We start from the raw sequence: 22487 nt of genomic DNA on the forward strand, positions 1-22487 counted from the left end.
TTTAGCATCCTGAATTTTTGTTTTTCTAAGTGAAACTGAAAATTGTCCTTTGAAGATCTGTGAAGAATTGTTGTGACATTTTGATGGGGATTGCATTGATTCTGTAGACTGCATTTGGTAGGATGGCCATTGCTACTATATTAATCCTAATGGTCTCTGAACATGAGAGATCTTCCCATCTTTTAATATCTTCTTCAATTTCTTTCTTAAATCTCTTAGTTTTCTGGGTTTTGTATCATACAAGCCTTTAACCTGCTTGCGTAGAGTGACCCGGAGGTGTTTTATATTAGTTGAGGCTGTAGTTGAGGCTGTTGTGAAAGGCGTTGTTGCCCTTATTTCTTTCTCAGTCCACCTGTCATTTGTACACAGGCAGGCTACTGATTTTTATGAATTAACCGTGTGTTCAGGTACTTTGCTGAAGGTGTTTATCAGCTACTAGTTTCCTGGTAGAATTTTTAGGGTCACATATATAATACCATATCACCTGTAAGTAAAAATACTTTAAATTCTTCCTTTGCAATTTCTTTCCCCCTTGATCTCCTTCAGTTGTCTTTCTGCTTTAGCTAAGACTTCAAGTACTATATTGAATAGGTATGGAGAGAGTGGACATCTTTGTATTGTTGCTAATTTTAGTGCAATTGCTTTCAGACTCTCTCTAAATTGATATTGGCTATGGGCTTGCTATAAAATAAACTTTATTATGTTGAGGTATACCCCTTTCATCCCTAATTTCTCCAGTACTTTTACCAAATAGCCTTTTCTTTTGATTTTGTCCAATGCCCTTTCTGCATCTAATAAAATGATCATGTGGTGTAGCAGTACCCAATTAAGGCTACTCAACTGATCCTGGCAGTGGTGGCGCTCCTCACTACCTGTCACAATGTTCTGGGTTTCCGAATGAAAGACACATGCAAGCCAGGCGGTGGTGGCTCACACCTTTAATCCCAGCACTCGGGAGGCAGAGGCAGACGAATTTCTGAGTTCAAGGCCAGCCTGGTCTACAGAGTGAGTTCCAGGACAGCCAGGGCTACACAGAGAAACCCTGTCTCAAAAAACCAAAAAAAAAAAAAAAAAAAAAAAAAAAAAAAAAAAAAAAAAGAAAAGAAAAGAAAGAAAGACACATATATACTTTATATTTTGATATGCCTAAAACAGCTCAATGACTGGGCCACTTCCTAAATTCCACGTGGCTAATCCACCCTCCCCTCTGATATTCCCAATTCATTACTTACTAAAATCTATATTCCATCTTTGGTGCCCTACACCCAGTTGTGCAGCCCTCTCTAGCCGCATTCCCATGGCTCCTACCTACATGGCAGCTATGTTTTCTGCCCCGCATCTCTCAGGTATGGTGTCTTGGTTCTCCTTCTCCCCACATAGCAGATCCTCAGATCCCCATCTTCCTTCCTCTCTCTGTTCCTAGCCAGGAATCCTAAAGGTCCTGCCTCTGTTTCCCTGCCCAGCCATAGGCTACCAGCAACTTTGTTTACCAGTCAAACCCAACTGGGAACAGGGTTCCCTCAGTGTCTTACATGCAGAGGTGCAAGTGCAAATTCTCCTACAATTTGGGGGACCCAAACTGACATAATACAAGCAGCATTAGACCAAACCCACAACAATACGATTTTATTGTCTTTTTAGTCTGTTTATGTGATGGATTACATTTATTGATTTTTCGTATATTGAAGCATCCTTCTATCTCTGGGATGAAGCCTATCTGATCCTGGTGGGTGGCCGATTTGATGTGTTCTTGGATTAGGTTTACATGTATTTTATTGAGTATGTTTACATATATGTTCATAAAAGAAATTGGTCTGTAACTATTTGTTGGGTCTTCATGTGATTTAGGTATCAAGATAACTGAAACCTCATAAAAAGAATTGGGCAGTGTTCCTTCTGTTTCTATTTTGTGAAGTAATTTGAAGAATACTGGTGCTAATTCTTCTTTGAAAGTCTGGTAGAAAAAAAAAAAAAGAAAGTCTGGTAGAGGAGCTGGAGAGATGGCTCAGCGGTTAAGAGCACTGACTGCTCTTCCGAAGGTCCTGAGTTCAAATCCCAGCAACCACATGGTGGCTTACAACCATCTGTAATGAGATCAGACACCCTCTTCTGGAGTGTCTGAAGACAGCTACAGTGTACTTACATATAACAATAAATAAATCTAAAGAAAAAAAAAAGAAAAGAAAGTGTGGTAGAATTCTGTACTAAAACTATCTGGCCCAGAGGGGGGTTTTTTTGTTTTTTGTTTGTTTGTCTTTTTTGTTTGGGAGAATTTTAAATACTGCTTCTGTTTCACTAAGAATTATAGGTCTGCTTAAATTGAAAATAAGCAATTAATTGTTAATTGTTAAAAAATGAGCTGAACATCTGTGGTCACAGCACTTGGGAAAAATCAATAGGTGGATTTCTGGGAGTTCTAGGCCAGCTTGGTCTGTCTACATAGTAAGTTCTAGGGCAGCTAGGGCTATATAATAGAGACATTTCTCAAATAACCAAATATGAATAAAAAATTAGCAAACTTCATGTATACAATTGAGGACAATTAACTACAATAACTATAATAGAGTACATAAGTCGTTGAAAATTTATTCTTCTTAAATAACATAACCTTTGTACCCCATCTTAGTCAGTGTTCTATTGTTATGAAGAGACACCATGAGCCACTGGACCTGACTTGGGCTTTTGAAAGCACAAGGCCCACCCCTAGTGACACACTTCCTCCCAAAAGGCCACGCCTCCTCCAACAGTGCCACAAGTCCTAAACCCTATCAAGTAGCAGCACCACTCACAGACAACCAAGCATTCAAATCTATGAGCCGAAGGGGACCACTCCTAGTCAAACCACTACATACCCTTTAACCAACATCTCTCCATTGAAGAAAAAACTATGCTGGTTCATCGTGGTACTTGCACTGGGGAGGCAGAGGGCAGGTGGATCTCTGATGTTGTTCCAAGTCAAGGTTCTCTGTGTAAGCCTGGCTATCCTGGAACTCACTATATAGACCAGGCTACCCTTGACTTCAGAGATCTGCCTCCCAAGTACTGAGATTAAAATCAGTACTCATGAAGTAGCAGGCATGAGGCAGGGGGCAAGTTCACAATGAGAAACCAGCCCCACTCCATTTTAAGATCAGGAACCATTTTGCTATTTCTCTAAAGTGGGCTGCACCTCACCCTGTAACCTCAAGTTGCTCTGTGCCTGATGTTCTAGGGGAGATTTCCTTCACTGCTTCCTAATGCCTGGTCTCTCTGTAACCACGTCTGCTTGAAATGCCTCCCATCCTTACCCTGTGGTTTGGTCCTATGAAAAGGATAAGGAAAATTGGCTTGAACCTCGCCTTAGGGGGAGACAGACATTGGCCAGCTCTCACGTACAGAAATAAAGCTTGCTTTGATTTGGCCATAATTTGGGTTGGTGGTCTTTCTCTTTGAATCTGTGGGATTAACAAAAAACTTCTTGTAACTGTAACCTCCTCAGGACCTGCAGTTGAGCATACACCCACCTAAGCCTCACCAGACAATTAAAAACAATACAAATCACTAACAATTAATACTGGTCCAACTGTTATAACCTAAATTTAATTTTATAGTTTTGCCCAATGCCCAGTCTGTATAGATCAACTCCAGCAACGTGTTAAAAACGTGTTAAATCACTAGGTTCCAAGCATTTTGGTTCAGATGAGGCCATCCTTTCCTACAGAGCACAATATGACCTGTTATAGAAGCTTTATTTCATATTCAAACCTTCTCAATTTTATTGCTTCGTTGTTTACATTGCCCAAGACTCAAACCAGTGGAGGAAAGGGCTCCCGAGGCTCCATCCCACTGGAGGGCCAGCTGGGCGGGCAATGTTACTTTTTTTTCAGAGGTCTGGCCACATGCTCAAGGAAGCAGCTCTAATAACTTTGAGAGGGTTGTTTTTAAACAATGGAGGAAGCATTGAAATTACCTCTAGGTGGAAAGAGGCCCAAGGGTTAAGCCTGCAGATCAGGCACCTGGCTAAGGAACCACCCTAGGGAGGAGGGTTCACCTTAAGATAATACACTTTTCCTTCCCAGAATTCCTGTGCTCTGGTGCAGTCCCTAAGAGATGAGCTCCTTGAGGTGTGGTTGGGTCTGTGCATAAAGTTTCAGAAGGGCAGAACTCCCCCATACTCTTTCCTTTGTTTTTAAACCACTAGACTAAGGGTCTGGACTCCCTTGCTCTCCCTGGAGCTCCATCCCTGCCCTGCGGCTGCCTGTTAGTGGCACCTCCAAGGCTTATCTTCTCCATTGTCCTCCACACAGCTTCAAGGTTGTACAGCTTCCTTGCCCTGGAGTTTACTTTTTAAACTGAATGCATTACCCTTGAATATCCATTCAAGTCTCTCTTTAATTCTTTTCTTAATGAAAACTTTTCAAGGAGGCCTGAGTTCTCCGGTGTCATCTGATGGCACTCCTGGGACTCCCAATATTTTTAGTAACACATTCCCTCCTGCCTTTTCTATAATTGGGAGAGAAAATGAACCTATTCCAGTACCTTAGGCAGCAGGAAGGGTGGCACAGGTACCTCCAGGGGAACCTGGAGCGAGTCCTGAAACTAACTGAGGGGGATTGTTATATGTATGACATTGTCAGATAATTTAAAATATTACTTAAAGAGAAAGAAATTACGGTAATTGGTCATCTGGCACATTGGTTAGATTTCACAGAACTGAGAACGGAAGCCAGGGAGTGGATGTCTGCAGTAGGTGGAGAAGACGTCCCTGGGATTCCCAGGAGTGGCCTGAGGACAGTGTACTGTGAGTGTGTCACCCTGAAGTTTGCTGAAAGGAGCAAAAGGCACTGTCACTAGGGTAGAGAGTGAGTGGCCAGAGTGTGGACAGAAGCCTCCAAAAAGGAGTTACTGAAGGGAAGATGGGTCCTAACACTGGCTTATGGGAGAAGAAGGGGAGATAGCTTGACACTAAATACCTCTGACTGACTCACTATGCAAGTCCCAGCAATCAGGAGGCAGAGGCAGGTGGATCTCTTTGAGTTTATTTACATCTTGTCTTCAGAGGGAGACCCTGTCACAAAAAGAAAACAAACAAACAAACAAACAAACAAACAAAAAAACAGATGAAGTTATATAAACTAACCAGGCCAACAAGGGCAAAGGTCACATATTCTTTCTGCAAACTGTTTATCTCTGAGTGCCCATGGGAGTCGGGAAACTAGGAAGGGGACTTGGAGCCAGGGTTGCTTTAAGGAAAGTGGAGAGGACACAGGTGGCAGCGGGGGTGGGGGACACTGGAATGAAAAGGTTTGAGCATGGAGGAGGACTGGAAGATTTAAGGAGATGGGAGTGGGGGTGGGGGGTTCCAAATGAAGGGTCTGTGTAAAGGCCTCTGTGGAAACCTCCCCTCCTGTAACAAATAAATACACGAGAAGTTGAAGGAGTTGCCTGCCTTCACGGCTAGGTGACAGATGTTGTTGCTCGTGCCAGGAAACCCAAAGACTACCAAGGAGCCAATTCAGATACAATAGCATTAGGGTATCTTTAGTCAAGCTTGAGCTTGGGCCACACCACCAGCTCTGACGCAGAAGAATGGGAGAGGACCCCAAGTCTAGTTTCAGGCAAATATTTATAGAGGCAAGAAAGGGGTATCTAGCCTGGTACACATCTGATGGGGGCGGGGTGGGGGGAATTGTGGCCTTTAACATAATTGGCTGGTGCTGGGAGCCAAACCATAAACTTAACTTCTGCTTTCCTTCTGATTTGTGGTTGTTAGGAAGTGAAGTGTCAGGGGCAGGCTTGTAACCTGGGGGTGCAGATTTGTTGGGGAATGATCTGGAAACTGATGCTAGACACAGGTCTTGTTGGGGGCATGGCCTGGAAACTAGTGCTAGTTACTAGCCTGTTATTTAAGCTTGAGTTCAACCTTAGATCAGGTTCTCTAAGATGGAGTCAACCCAAAAGATCTGGTCTCTCAGCCTTGGGTCACTCACTCAGAAACGTTCCACTCCCACAGGTGGAACAGCTCTGTGGGAGTTGGTCGGGGAGGTCCCAGAGCCCCTCCTGCTCACGGACAATGCAGGCTTTGTCAGGCTTCTAGGTTGCTTATCATAACCGTAACAGGAGACTCTGCTGCCACCGGTCTCGATTGCAACAATGGGGACATCAAGATGGGTGGGAACCTATAATCCTGGTTAACAACTCATGCTGGGGGGAGGGGGGTCCAAGGTAGGGGAAGAAGATTAATATTGTTCTTTAACGAAATCAACATAGCATCAAACTGCTTTTAGAATAGGTACATTTATACTCCAAAGAAAAGCTACTCTTCAGCTTCAGTCAGACAGGCCTCTGCAGAGAATGGCTCAGACTGAATGCATAAGATGCAGAGAGTAAGCAATGGTCGAGGGCTCGGCCATAAACAAGACATCCATCCATACTAGTGCTTTAAGGCTCACCGATTGCTAGGAAGAGGGAGTAGGACATATGTAAGAGCTGGAAGGCGGGGCAAAGGGCTGTGGAATGCCATCCATATGCTTAACACAACCTTTGCAATCACAAAATCAAAACTTGCATTACACAAGACTGGGCCTGTCAATGATCCAGGTTAGAAAGAGGTTTGCGCTTAGCACCCGTTAGTGCTAAACTGTTAGGTTCTGAAAGATTCTGGGAGAGGATGAAGTCGCTGTCTTCAGTGTATACCCACTGCAGAGCCTATCAGGCCCCACTGGAGAGTTCCATACCATCAGAAGGACAGATATCCCTGGTAAAGTAAAGAGACTGGGGTGAGGGAGGGGTAGACAGGGATAGTAGAGAAATGGGGGAGGGAGAGGAGAGATTGGTCAGTGTGCATTATGTGCGTAGGTGAAGTTGTCAAAGAGCAAATTTAATTAATAAAGAACCTGTTGAACAGAGAACCTCTTAAGAGGCATGGTAAAGAGTGTATTCCCATTGTCAGAGGTCCTGAAGATTCAGTTTTGTCCACAAGAGGGCGCAGGCGGCTCCCTAACAATCACAGCGGCAGACCAGCTGCCATGAAATCCTGTGGAAGAGGCGAGAGCTCCTTCAGCAACCTAACTGAAGTCACATCAGTACATGTGCATTTGTCCACAACAGCACAGATTCCCTTGGAAGCACACATAACTTGGATATGGAAAGAAGAAACTGTGTTCATGTTTGGAACTTGTGACTGTAATATTTATTAAAAACATCTTGTGAAAATACCTTATAGGGAACAACATTTTGTGAACATCTTTAGACTTATGTATGAATTTTAAGAAAGGGCTGTGAAGAACACAATATAAAGCAGCCATCATGATGTTTTCAGGAAGCCTGCCACTTCACATTAGTAGCTTTCTTGTTCTGTTTTACATTGTTGTGTTTTGGATTGGCAGAGTTTTGGTTGGTTGGTTGCTTTGCTTTTTTATCGTTTGCATGCAGTGTTAGGTTTTATTATAACGTTTTCAAACAATTGTTACTTCTGTTGTTCTTCCCTCTCCCTCCTCTTTAACCCCTTCCTCCTCCTGTCCCTCCATGTCCAGCAGCCTCCTTTTGACCTTTGCAGCACCTGTCCCTTTGTCCTCCCCCCATTTCTTTTTTTTTTTCTTTCAGATACTTTATTTTAGGAAAACCCAACTGAGAAGATTATAACTCTCTGTCCAATATATTTGCATAAAAACAATGTACATGTCAGTTTAGGTGAGGCAATGGTATTTGGAGCTGGACTTTCTAAATTCAAATTGCAACCAACATATATGCTATTGGGATTTTAATATATAAAATAACTTTCATCTCATTTATTCTTTCTAAAATATTAGAAACATCCACATCTTCTACTCACTAGTTTTTTACACATAAGTATTCATATATAACTTATAAGACTTTGGAAAATACACAAGGAGTTTCAAAGTATTGCAATTGATTGCTGGAATATAGAAAATAGTCAGTAAATTACAATAATTCCATTAAATTATTTCAGTGGATCATAAGCACATGTAACTAAGACTGATTATTAACTAGAAACTCATATGCATAAATTCCTTTCATTTCAAGCTGAGCCTCAAATTAAAAACATGGTTTCTTTGTGTTTTTTCCCTCAACATGCTATTTTCTCAAGTATGTAAATGTTGTCTATTGGTACATTTCAAAGATTAGAGCTACTTGTATGTTTGTCTTTCGTATTTCTGTCAAGTTGTGGGAATAATCTATCAAATTTATATTAAGAAGTTGTTGCACAATACAGGTCATAAAAATTTTAAAGATGCCATTATAAATCAAATCCCCTTTAAGATATCTTAATGACAAAACACATCTAATTTCAATATTAGAATTAGCTGAATTTAAGTTAGTGACATAAAGAGAACGTTGGCCTTATTTTGAACCATTTTGAGAAGTACAAAGCCATTTTCCATCAATTCTATTTTGTCTTAAGATTTTTTTTAATTAGGTATTTTCCTCATTTACATTTCCAATGCTATCCCAAAAGTCCCCCATACCCTCCCACCCACCCACCCCCACTTTTTGGCCCTGGCATTCCCCTGTACTGGGGCATATAAAGTTTGCAAGTCCAATGGGCCTCTCTTTCCAGTGATGGCCGACTAGGCCATCTTTTTTTTTTGTTTGTTTTTTTTGTTTTTTTTTGTTTTTTTGGTTTTTCGAGACAGGGTTTCTCTGTATAGCCCTGGCTGTCCTAGAACTCACTTTGTAGACCAGGCTGGCCTCAAACTCAGAAATCCGCCTGCCTCTGCCTCCTGAGTGCTGGGATTAAAGGCGTGCGCCACCACGCCCGGCATTAGGCCATCTTTTGATACATATGCAGCTAGAGTCAAGAGCTCCGGGGTACTGGTTAGTTCATAATGTTGTTCCACTTATAGGGTTGCAGATCTCTTTAGCTCCTTGGGTACTTTCTCTAGCTCCTCCATTGGGAGCCCTGTGATACATCCAATAGCTAACTGTGAGCATCCACTTCTGTGTTTGCTAGGCCCCGGCCCTCCATTTCTTAATATCTGTCCTCCTTCCCTGGTCTCCTTTATAGTTTCATACCCTATACTCAGGCTCACACCCACATATATACATACATACACACATACACATATACATAGGTACATGCACACATATACACATTCGTAAGTGCATACATATGTACATACATATACATACACACATACATATACGCATACAAAAGTGCAATATGCATACATATATATGTACATACATAAGTACATACATACATATGCACTGAGTTTGGGCTTCTATTATACAATACTTTCCAGATATATTTTCCTGTGAATGTATTTTTTCTTACAGCTGAATAAAAATTCTGTTGTGTGTACATACCACATTTTTATTATCCATTTGTCTGTTGAGGGCATCTCAGTAGCTTCCATTCCTTTGCTAATTGTGACTAGAGAAGCAATGAGTGTAGGTGAGCAGGTCTCTCTGAGGTACAAGATTGAGTCCTTTGGGTATCTGCAGCTCACACAGCAGTTTTGTATTCTAGATTTTGAGACACTTCCATATTAATTTCCATAAATGATTTTCTTCATGTCCTTTGTTGTCTGCTGCTTTTCTTTCTCATTTTTTTTGTTTTTTATTTTCTAAGAACGAAGCTTTCTACATAGTCCTGGCTGTCTTGGAACTCACTATGTAAACCAGGTTGGCCTCAGTCTCACAGAGATCTACCTTCCTCTGCCTCCTGGGTGTTGGGATTAAGGTGTGCACTATCCTGACCAGCTTCAGTTGATCTCTTGATCATAAACACTCATATAAGCACCATAGGGCAAAACAGTATTGAGAAAACAGTGTGGAAGAAGTCTTTACGAGATTTCGAATTTGTAGTGCAGCACTGTGATAATGAAATGTCCTCCTAAGAAAAGCACACTCAGCAAGCATCAGAACAGAACCCCAGCTGTGTGGGTTCTTAGGCAGTGTGGCTTCTGTCAATAAATGCTGGTGGACAGGAATGAAAGAAGGAATGTGTATCAGTGTTCAGTGGGCTATAGGTATACTTGTGAAGGGCAAGACCATAATGATGTTAACAGGTGTGGAAATGGACACTTTTAATCCCAGCACTCGGGAGGCAGAGGCAAGCAGATCTCCCTGAGATCATGAATAGTCTGGTCTATGTAATAAGTTGCTGGCCAATAAGGGCTACACAGTAAGACCACATTTCAAAACAACAACAATAACAACAACAACAACAACAACAACAACCATCACCACCATCAACAACAAAAACCCAGCAACAATGCTTATATAGAAAAACTCAGGGTTTTGGAATAAGAGGACCAAAATGATTACCCCCAAATGAAACCTTGATGAAGTGCAATCTCAAAAATTAAGATCATCAATATATACCATTAAAAGAATCTAAGGGAAAAAACCACTACAGGGCATATTTATAAGCCATTTAGTTGACAAAACAGTCACAACTTAAATGCCAGGCATGGGGACAATTAGGTATCTGGGTTGAGGAACCATTGTACCATTGGTTGGTCTCTCATTAAGATGCAGGAAGTCACCAAAGCAGCTGTTGGTTGCAGCTGTGCACCACCTTACATTGGTTGGCAGTGATTGCTCTATCTGGAATAGACTGTTGGAAACAAATCAAACTTGTGGAAAGAGGGTGAGTGACCTTGTTGCAAGGAAAGCTAGCTAGAAATGTGGTTTGTCTAATCTTTTCATATTTGGGGTGTGTGTGTGTGTTTATTGCATAAATGCCACAGTATACCTGTGGTGGGTGGTCAGAGGACAACTTTGGGTGGGAGGAGGGCATGTTAGGTCCTGGGGATCAAACTTGTGTAGTCAGACCTGATTTATTCACTTGGCTTTTTTTTTTTTAATCTATCAGTTTCTGAAGTCTCCAGGGAAGCATTCAAGGAAGAGGCAAGGTTAGTAGTTAAGCAAGGAACTGCCAAAGCTCCTAACTTTCTTCATGATGGTTGATAGATGTTTGTTAATCATAGGCTTGTTATAGTGATGAATATGTTGACTGTTGAGGCTTTTTTTTTTTTTTCTCTATGCCTGGCCTCTTCTCTGCCTCTTCAAATGTCCGAGAGGGGACTATTGAAATATTTTTTTGTTGTTGTTGTTTTTGAGACAGGGTTTCTCTGTATAGCCCTGGATGTCCTGGAACTCACTCTGTAGACCAGGCTGGCCTCAAACACATAAATCCACCTGCCTCTGTCTCCCAAGTGCTGGGATTAAAGGTGTGCGCCACCACCGCCCTGCTTGGAATATTTTTATTGGAGGTTTTCTGCCCCACTCTTTCCCATTTAGCTACCGAGTAAACAACACAGAAACATCAGACTTTATTAACAAGCTACAAACCTAGACTGTGCAAGTTCTTTTTTTTTTTTTTTTTTTTTTTTTTTTGGTTTTTCGAGACAGGGTTTCTCTGTATAGTCCTGGCTGTCCTGGAACTCACTCTGTAGACCAGGCTGACCTCGAACTCAGAAATCTGCCTGCCTCTGCCTCCCGAGTGCTGGGATTAAAGGTGTGTGCCACCACACCCGGCTTGCAAGTTCTGAGACTATTATAACCCAGCCAAGCTATTAGTAACCAGATAAATGCCTCATGGCTTGCCAACTGAGTCTTGCTCTCCTGCATGTGTGTCCTCAGTGCGTGCTTCTTTTGGCCACATCCTCCTCATGGTTCACTCAGTCTCATGGCGACCTCCTACTTCTTGTGGTCTTTACCTGAGACCCCTCACTCCATCTCAAGCCCCTCCTTTCTATCCTCTCTGTCCAGTCATAGGGTCCAGCCTTTTATTAACCAATCAAGGATGGTTGGGGAGCATTTTTTACAGCACATTGCTTAATACAGTGCCCCCAAATCAGCACGGCCACTTGATTTGGTAAGTGGTAAGAAACCATTATCACCTTTTAAACTAAGGGGCTAGTCAGAAGAGCTGACATTGAAACCCAGCAAGGGAAGAAGTGCCATCAACAGGCACTTTGGTCTTGGGGAGGGGAGCATAACTACGTCCACTCAGACCTCTCACTCAAAGTCAGATAGATTTTAGCCAATAGAAACTCACCATTGAGGTACACTGGTTTAGAGTGCCTCAAAACTGAGATCCATTCAGGTCAAAGTGGACATAATTATGCTTTCCTACCTAAGACCAAAGGGCCTGTTGGTAGTCCAACTCCTTCCCTTGCCGGATTTCAATGTCAGCTCTTCCGACTAGCCCCTTAGATAAAAAAGTGATAATGGTATGTTACCATTGTGAGTGTATTCCTGTTGTGGAAGGTTGTTAACCAGCTGGTTCCCTTAATTTACCAAGCAGTCAAGAGGTGACTTAACTCTAACTCTCTTCTATTACTGGGCCAAGTGTGCTGGGAATGGGACCTCTACAATGGCAGAGGGGCAGTTCTCACTCTAAAGTGCATTTGTCCATGGAGACCCCCGATTCCCTTCACATTGATGTACCACCCATTAGACTCTCAGGATCTGACTGCATTTAGAGACAGTTTTGTTGTGGAGTAAATTGTGCAATGTCTCCACAGGTTTATGTATTTGAATATTGGTGTCCCGCAGTGGTGTTGTTTGGAAGGTCATGGAAACTTTAGAGGGGCAGGGAGGCCTGAGGACTCAGAGTTTAATCTCTAGATCCTACAAGGTGGTAGAAGAGAAACAACTCCTGAGGGTTGCCCTCTGACCACCACATGAGTGCTGTGCATATGCACACATGTACACATAAACTAAATACATATAGACATAATTAAAAATCAACAATGCAATTCCACTCTCAGTAGGAAGCTGTGGCCTGCTCATTAACAAGCCAATCATCTGTATTCTTGGAATACTGTTTTAGCTCACTGGAGACTTCAACCCAGTGGTTCCTGGAAGACAGAAGTTACGGCCTGAAGAAGTGGAAACACAGTTCACTGTCAGTGAACAGTTTAGTAATACATGAGCAAGTGCAGAAAGACCAAAAACAACAATGGCAGTCAGCTGACAATGGATTTTCATCATGTCCAGTCATGGTGTCTACAACATCTATCTTCATCACTGTCTATCACTTCATGTTTAGCTTTGTTTTGTTAGTTGGTGCCTGTTGTAGTAGTGGGGGTTGGACTTAGGATCATGAATATATTACATATCTTAGTTACTATTCTATTTCTCTGAAGAGACACCATGACCAAGACAACTTCCTCCAACAAGGTCACACCTCCTAATCCTTCCCAAACATTTCCACTCCCTAGAAATCAAGAATCAAACATGAATCTCTGGGGGTCTTTCTCATACAAACTACCACATTAGATAACTAATTCTACCGCTGAGTTATGTCTTTAGCCTTTAAAGTAATAAAAAAAAAAGTTATGTAAAACACCAGTGTTGGGCTAGAGAGATGGCTTAGTGGTTAAGAGCACTGACTGCTCTTCTGAAGGTCCTGAGTTCAAATTCCAGCAACTACATGGTGGCTCACAACCATCCATAATGAGATCTGACACTCTCTTTTGGTGCATCTGAAGACTGCTACAGTGTACTTACATATAATAATTAATACATCTTTTAAAAAACGTGCTAAAAAACCAACCCCATCAGTGTTACCTTAGTATATGTCTCTTGATTGCTATACACTGTATTTGGCCAATGTACTGCTTCTGTTGGGGACCTGATTATTACACTAGTGAATGGAAGACAAGACCAACAAGAGTGGCTCTAAGAGAATAGAAAGAAACAGTAGCTCAATGTTCCTCTAACATGGGCTCAGTGTTTCATTAAGCCAGTTAATGTGTTTGATCAGAATAGATTAGATAAACAGGATAATGATCACTATAACATAGTGTACATGCATAGTCTTTCTACAATTTATCTATATATTTTCATGTATGTATGTATGTATGTATGTATGTATGTATGTATGTATGTAATTTTCTGAGATAGGTTTTCTCTGTGTAGTCCTGGTTGTGATGTTCTCTATAGACCAGGCTGGCCTCAAACTCAAAGAGCCTCCGTCCTCTGCCTCCCGGGTTCTGGGATTAAAGGCGTGAAACACCACCACCTAGCATACTTCAGCAAAATACGCGAAAATAATTAAATGGGAAGGGAGACAATGTCCCACTAGCAGAGAATGAAAGCTAGTTGAGGGCAATGGTGCCTGATTTGACATTCTAGCCCTGAGGAGGTTGCAGCAAGCACAGGATGTGTTAGCAGCTAGCCTGGGTGACAGTGTACCTAGGATGCCAAAGCATTTAAACTCAGACTCCATTTTAGAGAACTTGACCTAAGTTTGAACTCAGGTAGACTAACAGGCTGGTATCTAGCATTAGTTTATCAAGTTGCTCCCTAACAGAACCTGAGCCTAGCTCTAGTCTCTAGGCTAATCCCCAACAAGAGCAGAGTTTCCAGGTTACACCCCCAAGACCAGTGTTTCCAGATTATTCCCCCAACAAACCTGCACTCCAGATTACAAGCCCACCCCCTGCCTAACGACCACCAATGCAGAGGGGAGCAGAAGTTAAGTTTATGATCTGACTCCCAGCATCAGCCAATTATGTTAAAGGCACAGGAGCTTTCCAATTAGATGCTTGCACACTCACTCCCTGCTTGCTGCTTACTATAAAGCCCTGCCCCGATAGACATTCGGGGTTCCCCCACCACTCAAACTGCCCAGCATGACAGTGGTGCATTGGGGGCTGTGTGTGTGGCAGCGAGCTAGCTTGAATAAAGACCCTGCTGTGAGTTACATTAGAATGACTACTGTGTGTGTTTTTGGGGATCACTAACATTTATTTCCCTGGCACAACACACCCCGCTTCAAGAAGTCCCTCAAAACAAAAATGAAAGCAAACACTTGCTTTAAACACTATGGATAGCTGGGCATGGTGGCGCACACCTTTAATTCCAGCATGAGAGAGGCAGAGGCAGAGGCAGGTGGCTCTCTGTGAGTTTGAGGCCAATCTGGCCTACATAGTGAGTTCCAGGCCAGCCAGGGCTACATAGAAAGTTTCTGTATCAGATTACTTGGTGGCTGAATACGATGCTATATACACACATATTTATGAATATATATGTGTATATATCAGAGACACACTCATGATACCTTTATAGAATTATATTAACATTCTCACGGTAGAAATGTATAGAATGCAGATGAAAAATAGTTTTTGCAGCTTTACTGACTGATGCCTTCTATGGATTGAACAGCGTCATTTGATGCTTTGACATTCAAACCTTTGTAAGATCGTACAACTTTGTAAAATAAGGAATAAAAGCAAGATAGCATTAAATAAGAGAAAAATAATTCTCTTATTGTCACTTATCTCTGCAACGCACTCTAAAGAGTCTTAGGAAATTTGTAGGGGACATTTTTGTTGTTGTTCCTGTTGTTTGGTAAGATTTTTAAAAAAGATTTACTCAAGTGTGTGTTTGTTTTGCCTACATGTCTGTGCATAGACCACCTGCATGCCTGGTGTCTGAGGAGATGAGGCTTCGGGTCCCTGGAACCAGAGTTATGGATGGTTGTGAGGCACCATGTGGGTGCTGGGATCCCAACCCAGGGCCTCTGCAAGATCAAGTGCTTAAGCCCTGAGCTGACCTCCAGCCCATCTGTGTTTGTTATTTTTTATTTTATTTTAATTAATTAATTTATTTTCGAGACAGGGTTTCTCTGTATAGCTCTGGCTGTCCTGGAACTCACTTTGTAGACCAGGCTGGCCTAGAACTCAGAGATCTGCCTGCCTCTGCTTCCTGAGTGCTGGGAATTAAAGGCGTGCGCCACCATGCCCTGGCTGCGTGTTTGTTATTTTAAAGAGCAGTGAACTACTGAGTCTCCTGCTTCCAGCTTCTAGTGCTGAGACTACAGACAAGTGCCACCCTGCCTATCTCAAGATATGCATGTTTTAACTTATATTTTCAATTACATTTGTAAAAACAAAAAAATTTCTTAATGGCATAAAAAAAAAAACCAAACCCCTAGGCTTGAAAGTAAACTAGTTCTTGAGTTTTTGTCAACAATTAAACATTCTTGTTCTCCAGAAATAATTTAGATGACACCATAGTGAAAAAAGACGAATTTTTCTGGCTCTAAGTATTTGAGAAACATAAATATTTTAAAGAGTCTGGTGCTTAGAAGGCTTGGAAAAGTCTGCTCTACAGGTAACTGTCTCATGAGTTAAATTATTAATCCAGAGTTTAATATGTCTTATCTGTGTACAGCAAGTGGCCTGGCCTTCCTAATACAACGTTTTCTCTCGTGTTTTTTAAGCTGCAGAATGGATCCAGCTTGCTAAATTCATGGTCTGTCACTAAGCTACATCCTCAGCTCTTCAAGCCTTAGATAATTCAGCATAATAGCATTCTTGCAAATTAGAACACCTTCGATCTCCAAGCGCAGTCATCTGTGAAAGGGTATGGAGAAAGCATACAAAATATTTATAACTGCTTTGAAGCCTCACAGCAAGATTTAAACGATTTTATGTGTGTGGGTGTTTTGCTTGCATGTCTGTGCCACCATGCTGTGCCTTCAGAGGGTCAGAAGAGGCTCTTAGATCCCCCAGGACTGGAGTTACAGATGGCTGTGGGTCGATATGTAAGCCCTGGGACTCGAATCCTAGTCTTCTGGAAAAAGAACCAGTGCTCTTAATTACGGAGCCATCTCTGCAGCCCCAAGGAAAAAGGGTTTTGAGACAGGGTTTCAATGCAGTGTGGGTTGGCCTTGAATGTTTGATGCTCCTGCCTCCACCTTGTGTGCCAAGCTAACATTTGTGCTACTATGCCCCGTTGCCCATTTATGCAGAGCTGGTGAGCAAAGCCAAGGGTTGCACAGACTCAGTAAGCACTCTAGCAGGTGTGGTGGTTTGAATGTGCTTGGCTCATGGGAAGTGGCACTATTAGGAGGTGTAGTCTTGTTGGAGGAAGTGAGTCACAGGGGTGGCTGGCTTTGATGTCCTATGCTCCACCTAGGGCAGAAGAGGGCCTCCTACTGGCTGCCTTCTGATCAAGAGGCAGAACTCTCAGTTCCTCCAGAACCAAGTCTGCCTACAGGCTGCCATGTTCCTGCCATGATAAAGGACGGAACCTTTGAACTGTAAGCCAGCCCCAACTAAATGCTGTCCCTTATAAGAGTTGCTATGGTCATGGTGTCTTTTTGCAGCAATGAAACTCTGTCTTATAAATTAAATTATAAAGACACCCTAAGAGGCAGCTTTAAAGAACATTTTTTTTTTTTTGCTTCTGGATTAATCATATACCATTGTATCTGAAATCTAAAACTATATTCACTTTTCACATAACACCCTCTAACTTTTTCACCTGTTTCACATGATTTGAGAGTTCAGGTACATCTCAAGGATTTTGGCTTTCTTTGGTAGTTTTATTACAGAACATTCAAGGCTGTGATTGTCTCTGGGCTACCAGTAATATGTATAATTATATTCAGATACCCAGAAATAGGATGGGCCCTGTGTCTCCTAACTTCTTTTGCATCACCATGCATGCCTAGTGCCAAAGGAAGTCAGAAGAAGGCATCTGGGTCCCTAGACCTGGAGAAATGGATGGCTGAGATCTACCATGAATCCCTGGTCTCAGCAGAAGCAACACGTGCTGTAAGCACTGGGCCCTCTCTCTGGCTCTCTACGTGTCATGTTCCCAAGAGAATACATACATAACAACATTTTTAGTATGTGTGTGGGTGTTTCACCTGCATGCATGTCTGTGCACGCGTCTGCAGTGAGTGTCCAGAGGCCAGGAGAGGAGCCAGACTCCCGGAACCAGAATTATGATTGCCTGTGAGAGGCTATGTCAAGCTCGAACTGAAATCCAGTCTTTTCTTACGAGCAGCCAGTGCTTTTAATCACTGAATCATCTCTCCAACCCCAGTATGTGTTTTCTTGACACTTGTTGCTTGCTCAAAAAAATAGAAAGTATATTAAAAGTAAGAAAAAAGTAACACAGCTCACACAGCAAACTCAATCTTTTTTTATTTAAAAATCCACCTCAAAATTCAGTTCTGGGTTTTAGTTTTTGTTTAAAAAGAAGCGAACATTTAAAAGCATCTAATATTACTATTCTACACTTCATCTAGTTATGAACACAGCTTTCAAACTGACTGGAAAAGCCAGGGGAGAACTCAGATTAGGCACAGCACCGTGGCCAGTGGGCCAGAAAGCGGGGTGCATTGTGTACTCAGGCAACAGGTAAGAGGTCTGAACGAAGAGAGACAAGCCTCAGCTGCAGACATTCTGTTCTCTGTGTCCCTTCCCCAGGCCACCAGTGAGCCTCAGATCAATGCAGAGACATTGTCCTTACTGTGTGAACAACGGAAAATGCTAGCTGCTTCTCAAGGTTGCGGCAAAGCCTAGACAGACACGTGTAACTGCAGTGACACCAGATGATGGCACGTGACAGGTGAGACTCACAGACCTGGCTAGGTGGTGGTCACGACTATGGTGACTACAGCATCTTGCAAAGCCTAGACAGACACGTGTAACTGCAGTGACACTAATTCAGAGCCAACATCCACACCAGACGATGTCACGTGACAGGTGAGACTCACAGACCCGGCTGGGTGGTGGACACAACTATGGTGACTACAGCGTTTCACAGCAGCAAGGCTCCAACAGTTGGGGAACTGGGGCAGTGAGTACAAATCACAGTACAAAAGTCTTAATTCATTTACTCACAAAAGCAATAGGTGCTTGCTACATACAAGAATCACTTAAAATGACATTTCTTTTTTAAAAACGCAGATATAAAACATTAATTGCATAGGGATTTAAATATAAGGCCAAGAAGATATTAAGTAGAAGAAAGAAAACCCTAGGAAGAGCACTACGGTGGAGAGAGAGAGAGAGCGAGCGAGCTAAGAGTAGTAATCTTGAATTCCTGCCTAATTCATTCAAAATCACACTATGCTGCTGACAGTGAACGCCAACTGTTTCATTAATTCTAAACCAAGATTAGGACGAACGCACACTAACTGAAGCACTTTGTCTGACCCAATCACTGTATTAGCACATCAGTGCCTTGTACGTACCTGATTGGTCAGTCGTATAATCTGCCTTTTGCAGATAATGTTTAACACATAAACAGGAGTAAGAGCAGGCCAGCAGTCCATGCTGTGGATGATTTGGGGGCTTACTAGTGTAACTAAGAGGCAGTCTTTGAAAGGTGCAAGATCCTACCCAGCAGAACCTTCACACGATGAACCCAACACTGTCATTAACAAAAAAAATAATAATAACAAAGTCCTACAGTTAAAACCTAAGTGTACATGAGTCAGAGAGCTAGGTCTTGACCTGCTATATACAATATCCCCGGAATTTTTGGAAAACAACGAAGGACAAGTCCAACTATGTTCTACAGCTTAAGCTAATGGCTACCACCTTCAAGAGAAAAGCGAATGTGTCAACTTACTTCTTGTTTTAATGGTGTTAGCCCTGTAGCTTCAACTGGAATTTCCAGAATTACAAGTAGCTCAGTTCACTTAGTATTGTTATATAGAGTAGTGTGAGGAGGCCAAAAGACCTCCCAAGGAAAGTCTGTTAAGGTAGATCGGGAAGACCCAAACCAAGGTTTTAAATGAAAAGTGCATCAGTATAGTAATACTACAGGTGTGTTAATTAGGGACAGAAGCTTCTCTGTGAACTAAAAACACTATTTCCCCGGGTTATTTACACGTTATAAATCCAATACCACACAGCACCATTCACAACCTAATTTGCTTGAACATGTGTGAGAGATCCTTCTCTCTGCCCCTGCTGGCTCGAGGCTCCACTGAGAGTGGGAACATCTTCACTTGGCATCTCTCTTTCCACTCAGATCTCGTCTGCCGGCAGAGGCGACGGCATGTCTTCACTTCACATTCTTGGTGGGTGTCTCGGACTCTGTGGACTGCCTCCCATCCGTCCAAGCTTCTCTGGTACTCTTCAGGGCCAGAGTCTTCTGTTGGTCCACCACAACGTAATCCACCCTCTCGTCTGCCATGCTGCTGCCAGAACCACTGCTCTTTTGCTAAAAAACACAAGGAAATACCCCCAAGGGGCCATTTGTGAGGGTGGTTCTGAGTGAAACCCAAGATTTGATATTGATACATATGCAGGGTATGGTGGTATCATGCCAGCACTTGGGAGGCATAGGTAGGCTGGTGGATCTCTATATTAGAGTTCAAGGCCAGCCTGCTCTATGGAGAGTTCCGAATCAGCAAGGGTTGCATAATGAAATCTTGTCTCAAAGCAAACAAACAAACAAACAAACAAACGTAGATAGATAGACATATGTAATCTTGGAATTACACACACAAACTGGCATTTCCTCAGATTAATGGTATTGTCTGTCCACTCTCTAACTTGACACCGATTTCTCTTAATTTTAAAATTATATAGAACTATTCAAACTAATAATACTGCTATCACAGATGGCATTCATAGAAAATCTAGCTCATCTAACACACAGAACTAGACTCTCTTTAGCTTATGTTTGAGTGTTTTTTCCTCTCGCCCGGATCAGCACCAAACAGCTCTTTACTCTTTGTGCAAGAAAAGTACTTTTGGGGGCTGGAGAGATAGCTCAGAGTTTAAGAGCACTGGTTACTCTTCCTGATGTCCTAAGTTCAATTCCCAGCAACCATACTGGCTCACAACCATCTATAATGGGATATGATGTCCTTTTCTGGTGTGTCTGAAGGCAAAGTTATATTTGCAGGAAAGTAAACTACAAAGATGTCCCCTCTTGTCTTAACGTGCAACTAGATACACAGTAACTGAAAGCTGCCTCCTCTTCTCTATTTTTTTAAGATTTATTTATTTTATGTATATTAATACACTGTAGCTCATCTTCATACACACCAGAAGAGGGCATTGGATCCCATTAAAGATGGTTGTGAGCCACCATGTGGTTTCTGGGAATTGAACTCTGGATCTCTGGAAGAGCAGTCTGTGCTCTTAAACACTGAGCCATCTTTCTAGCCCAAAATGTGTAGCCCAGACTGGCCTTGAACTTGTGATCCTCCTGCCTCTGCCTCCTTCAGCAAATTGTACTGGCCTGTGCCACCACAACCAGGCCCTCTTTTCTTAAGGTGCAGCTAGATATGCAGTAGCTGAGCCAGCTGGGTGGGCAATGCTCTGTAGGGCTCCTAGATAGCAAGGACATTCTAAGATCTTCAGGGAGGATGGGGAGGGACTCAGCTCGGTGGGTGGGGAAGGAGGCAGGGAAGGTGGGATGCTGATAACAAGGCTCCTGACAAGCTTGAAGGAAGCTGACGTGAGCCCAGAGCAGGAATCTCAGTGGGCCTCCAGGGGGAATTAGAGATGCTCTGTGGAGGAAGTTCAGGTCCTCCAAGTTCAACCATGAATTTGTAATAAAAATGTATAAACACACAAGGAGACAGCCATAAAGAGTGTGGGCTAACAGAAACAGTACATGCAAATTCCGGCCTCCAAGGACTTATGAAGTGTGTGAACAGTGTTAAAAGATAAGCCAGAAAAGGCCTTAAACATACAAGTAACACAAAGAGATTAATGTCAGTTAAAGTAAATCAAACAGCATTTCACCCCAGAGATAAATACAAAATAACAACAACAACAAAAGACAAAACAAAACAACCAAACCAAAACACCTCAACAAAAAGAAAGGAGAATTAGGAAATCTGGTGATAGAGCTAAAAACTATCCAAAATTAAACAGATACATAGAACAGAGATACATAGATCATAGAACAGAAAACTACAAAGATATAGAAATAGTAGGTATACTGTATGTGTTCCTGGCAGGTGACAAAAAGGTAATCAAAAGAAGCAGAAAAGTCATGTGTACAGCCATGGCATGTGTGTTGGCGTGTACACGTACATGTGTATGCATATGTGTGCATATGTGTGCATGTGTGTATAAGTATGTGTGTATGTGTGTGTATGTATCTGTGTGGTGTGTCTGTGTGTATGTGTGTATATATGTTTATATGTGTAAGTATGTGTATGTGTTGGTGCGTATGAGTATGTGTATATGCGTACACGTGTGTGAATAGCACAACTTCCAAGCAGATTAGTGAAAAGACATCTACGTCATAAAACTGTAAATTCAGCAGGAAACATCTGAAAAGCAGCCAGAAAAACAGATAGGAAGTGTCCAAAGGGCACATTTGACAGAACAAGAGACTGGACAGCAACAGAGGGCCCCCATGCAGTAAAGAGGCTCAGTTAAGAACTGACTCAGTAGCTCAGTTACCCTGACAGTATGACAGCGGCCTTTTCCAACACACATTAACATGACTGCCGTGAGCTTTTCTCTGTGCAAATAATGGCATCTTCTGTAAGCAAATCTTTCAATTTTTTTCAACCTTATTTTCAGAATTCAAATTATTGAAAATTATGTAATTATGTCACAGGAAAAAAAACAAGAACTGTGATCTCAACAAAACTTGTTTCTAAAATAAAGAGACTTCAGTTATACACAACCTGAGAAGAATTCACTACCAAAAGACCTTCAGATTACAGGGACTTCAACAGGACACTGTTGAAAATCTGAGTCTAAGAGAGAATGATAAGCCAAAAACAATGTAAGAAAATAGGACTT

At 42.2% G+C, this 22487-nt stretch overlaps 1 protein-coding gene across 10 annotated transcripts in view; it reads right to left on the reverse strand.

Annotated features, from left to right (window-relative positions):
• Positions 1–17875: 17875 nt before the first annotated feature.
• The window catches only part of Gab1 (growth factor receptor bound protein 2-associated protein 1), a 116089-nt gene continuing 111477 nt past the window's right edge, over positions 17876–22487 (reverse strand). For 7 of the 10 annotated variants that reach the window (NM_001301298.1, XM_006530677.4, XM_006530676.3 and 4 more), the window contains one exon: positions 17876–19932. In NM_001301298.1, the coding sequence (NP_001288227.1) occupies positions 19774–19932 (159 nt within the window). In that variant the 3' untranslated portion in view covers positions 17876–19773. The remainder of the gene's footprint in view (positions 19933–22487) is intronic. The other 3 variants (XM_030243298.1, XM_017312575.2, NM_021356.2) reach the window with 2 other exon arrangements.

This window comes from Mus musculus, chromosome 8, assembly GCF_000001635.26.
Source record: "Mus musculus strain C57BL/6J chromosome 8, GRCm38.p6 C57BL/6J".
Classification (NCBI taxonomy): Eukaryota; Metazoa; Chordata; class Mammalia; order Rodentia; family Muridae; genus Mus; species Mus musculus.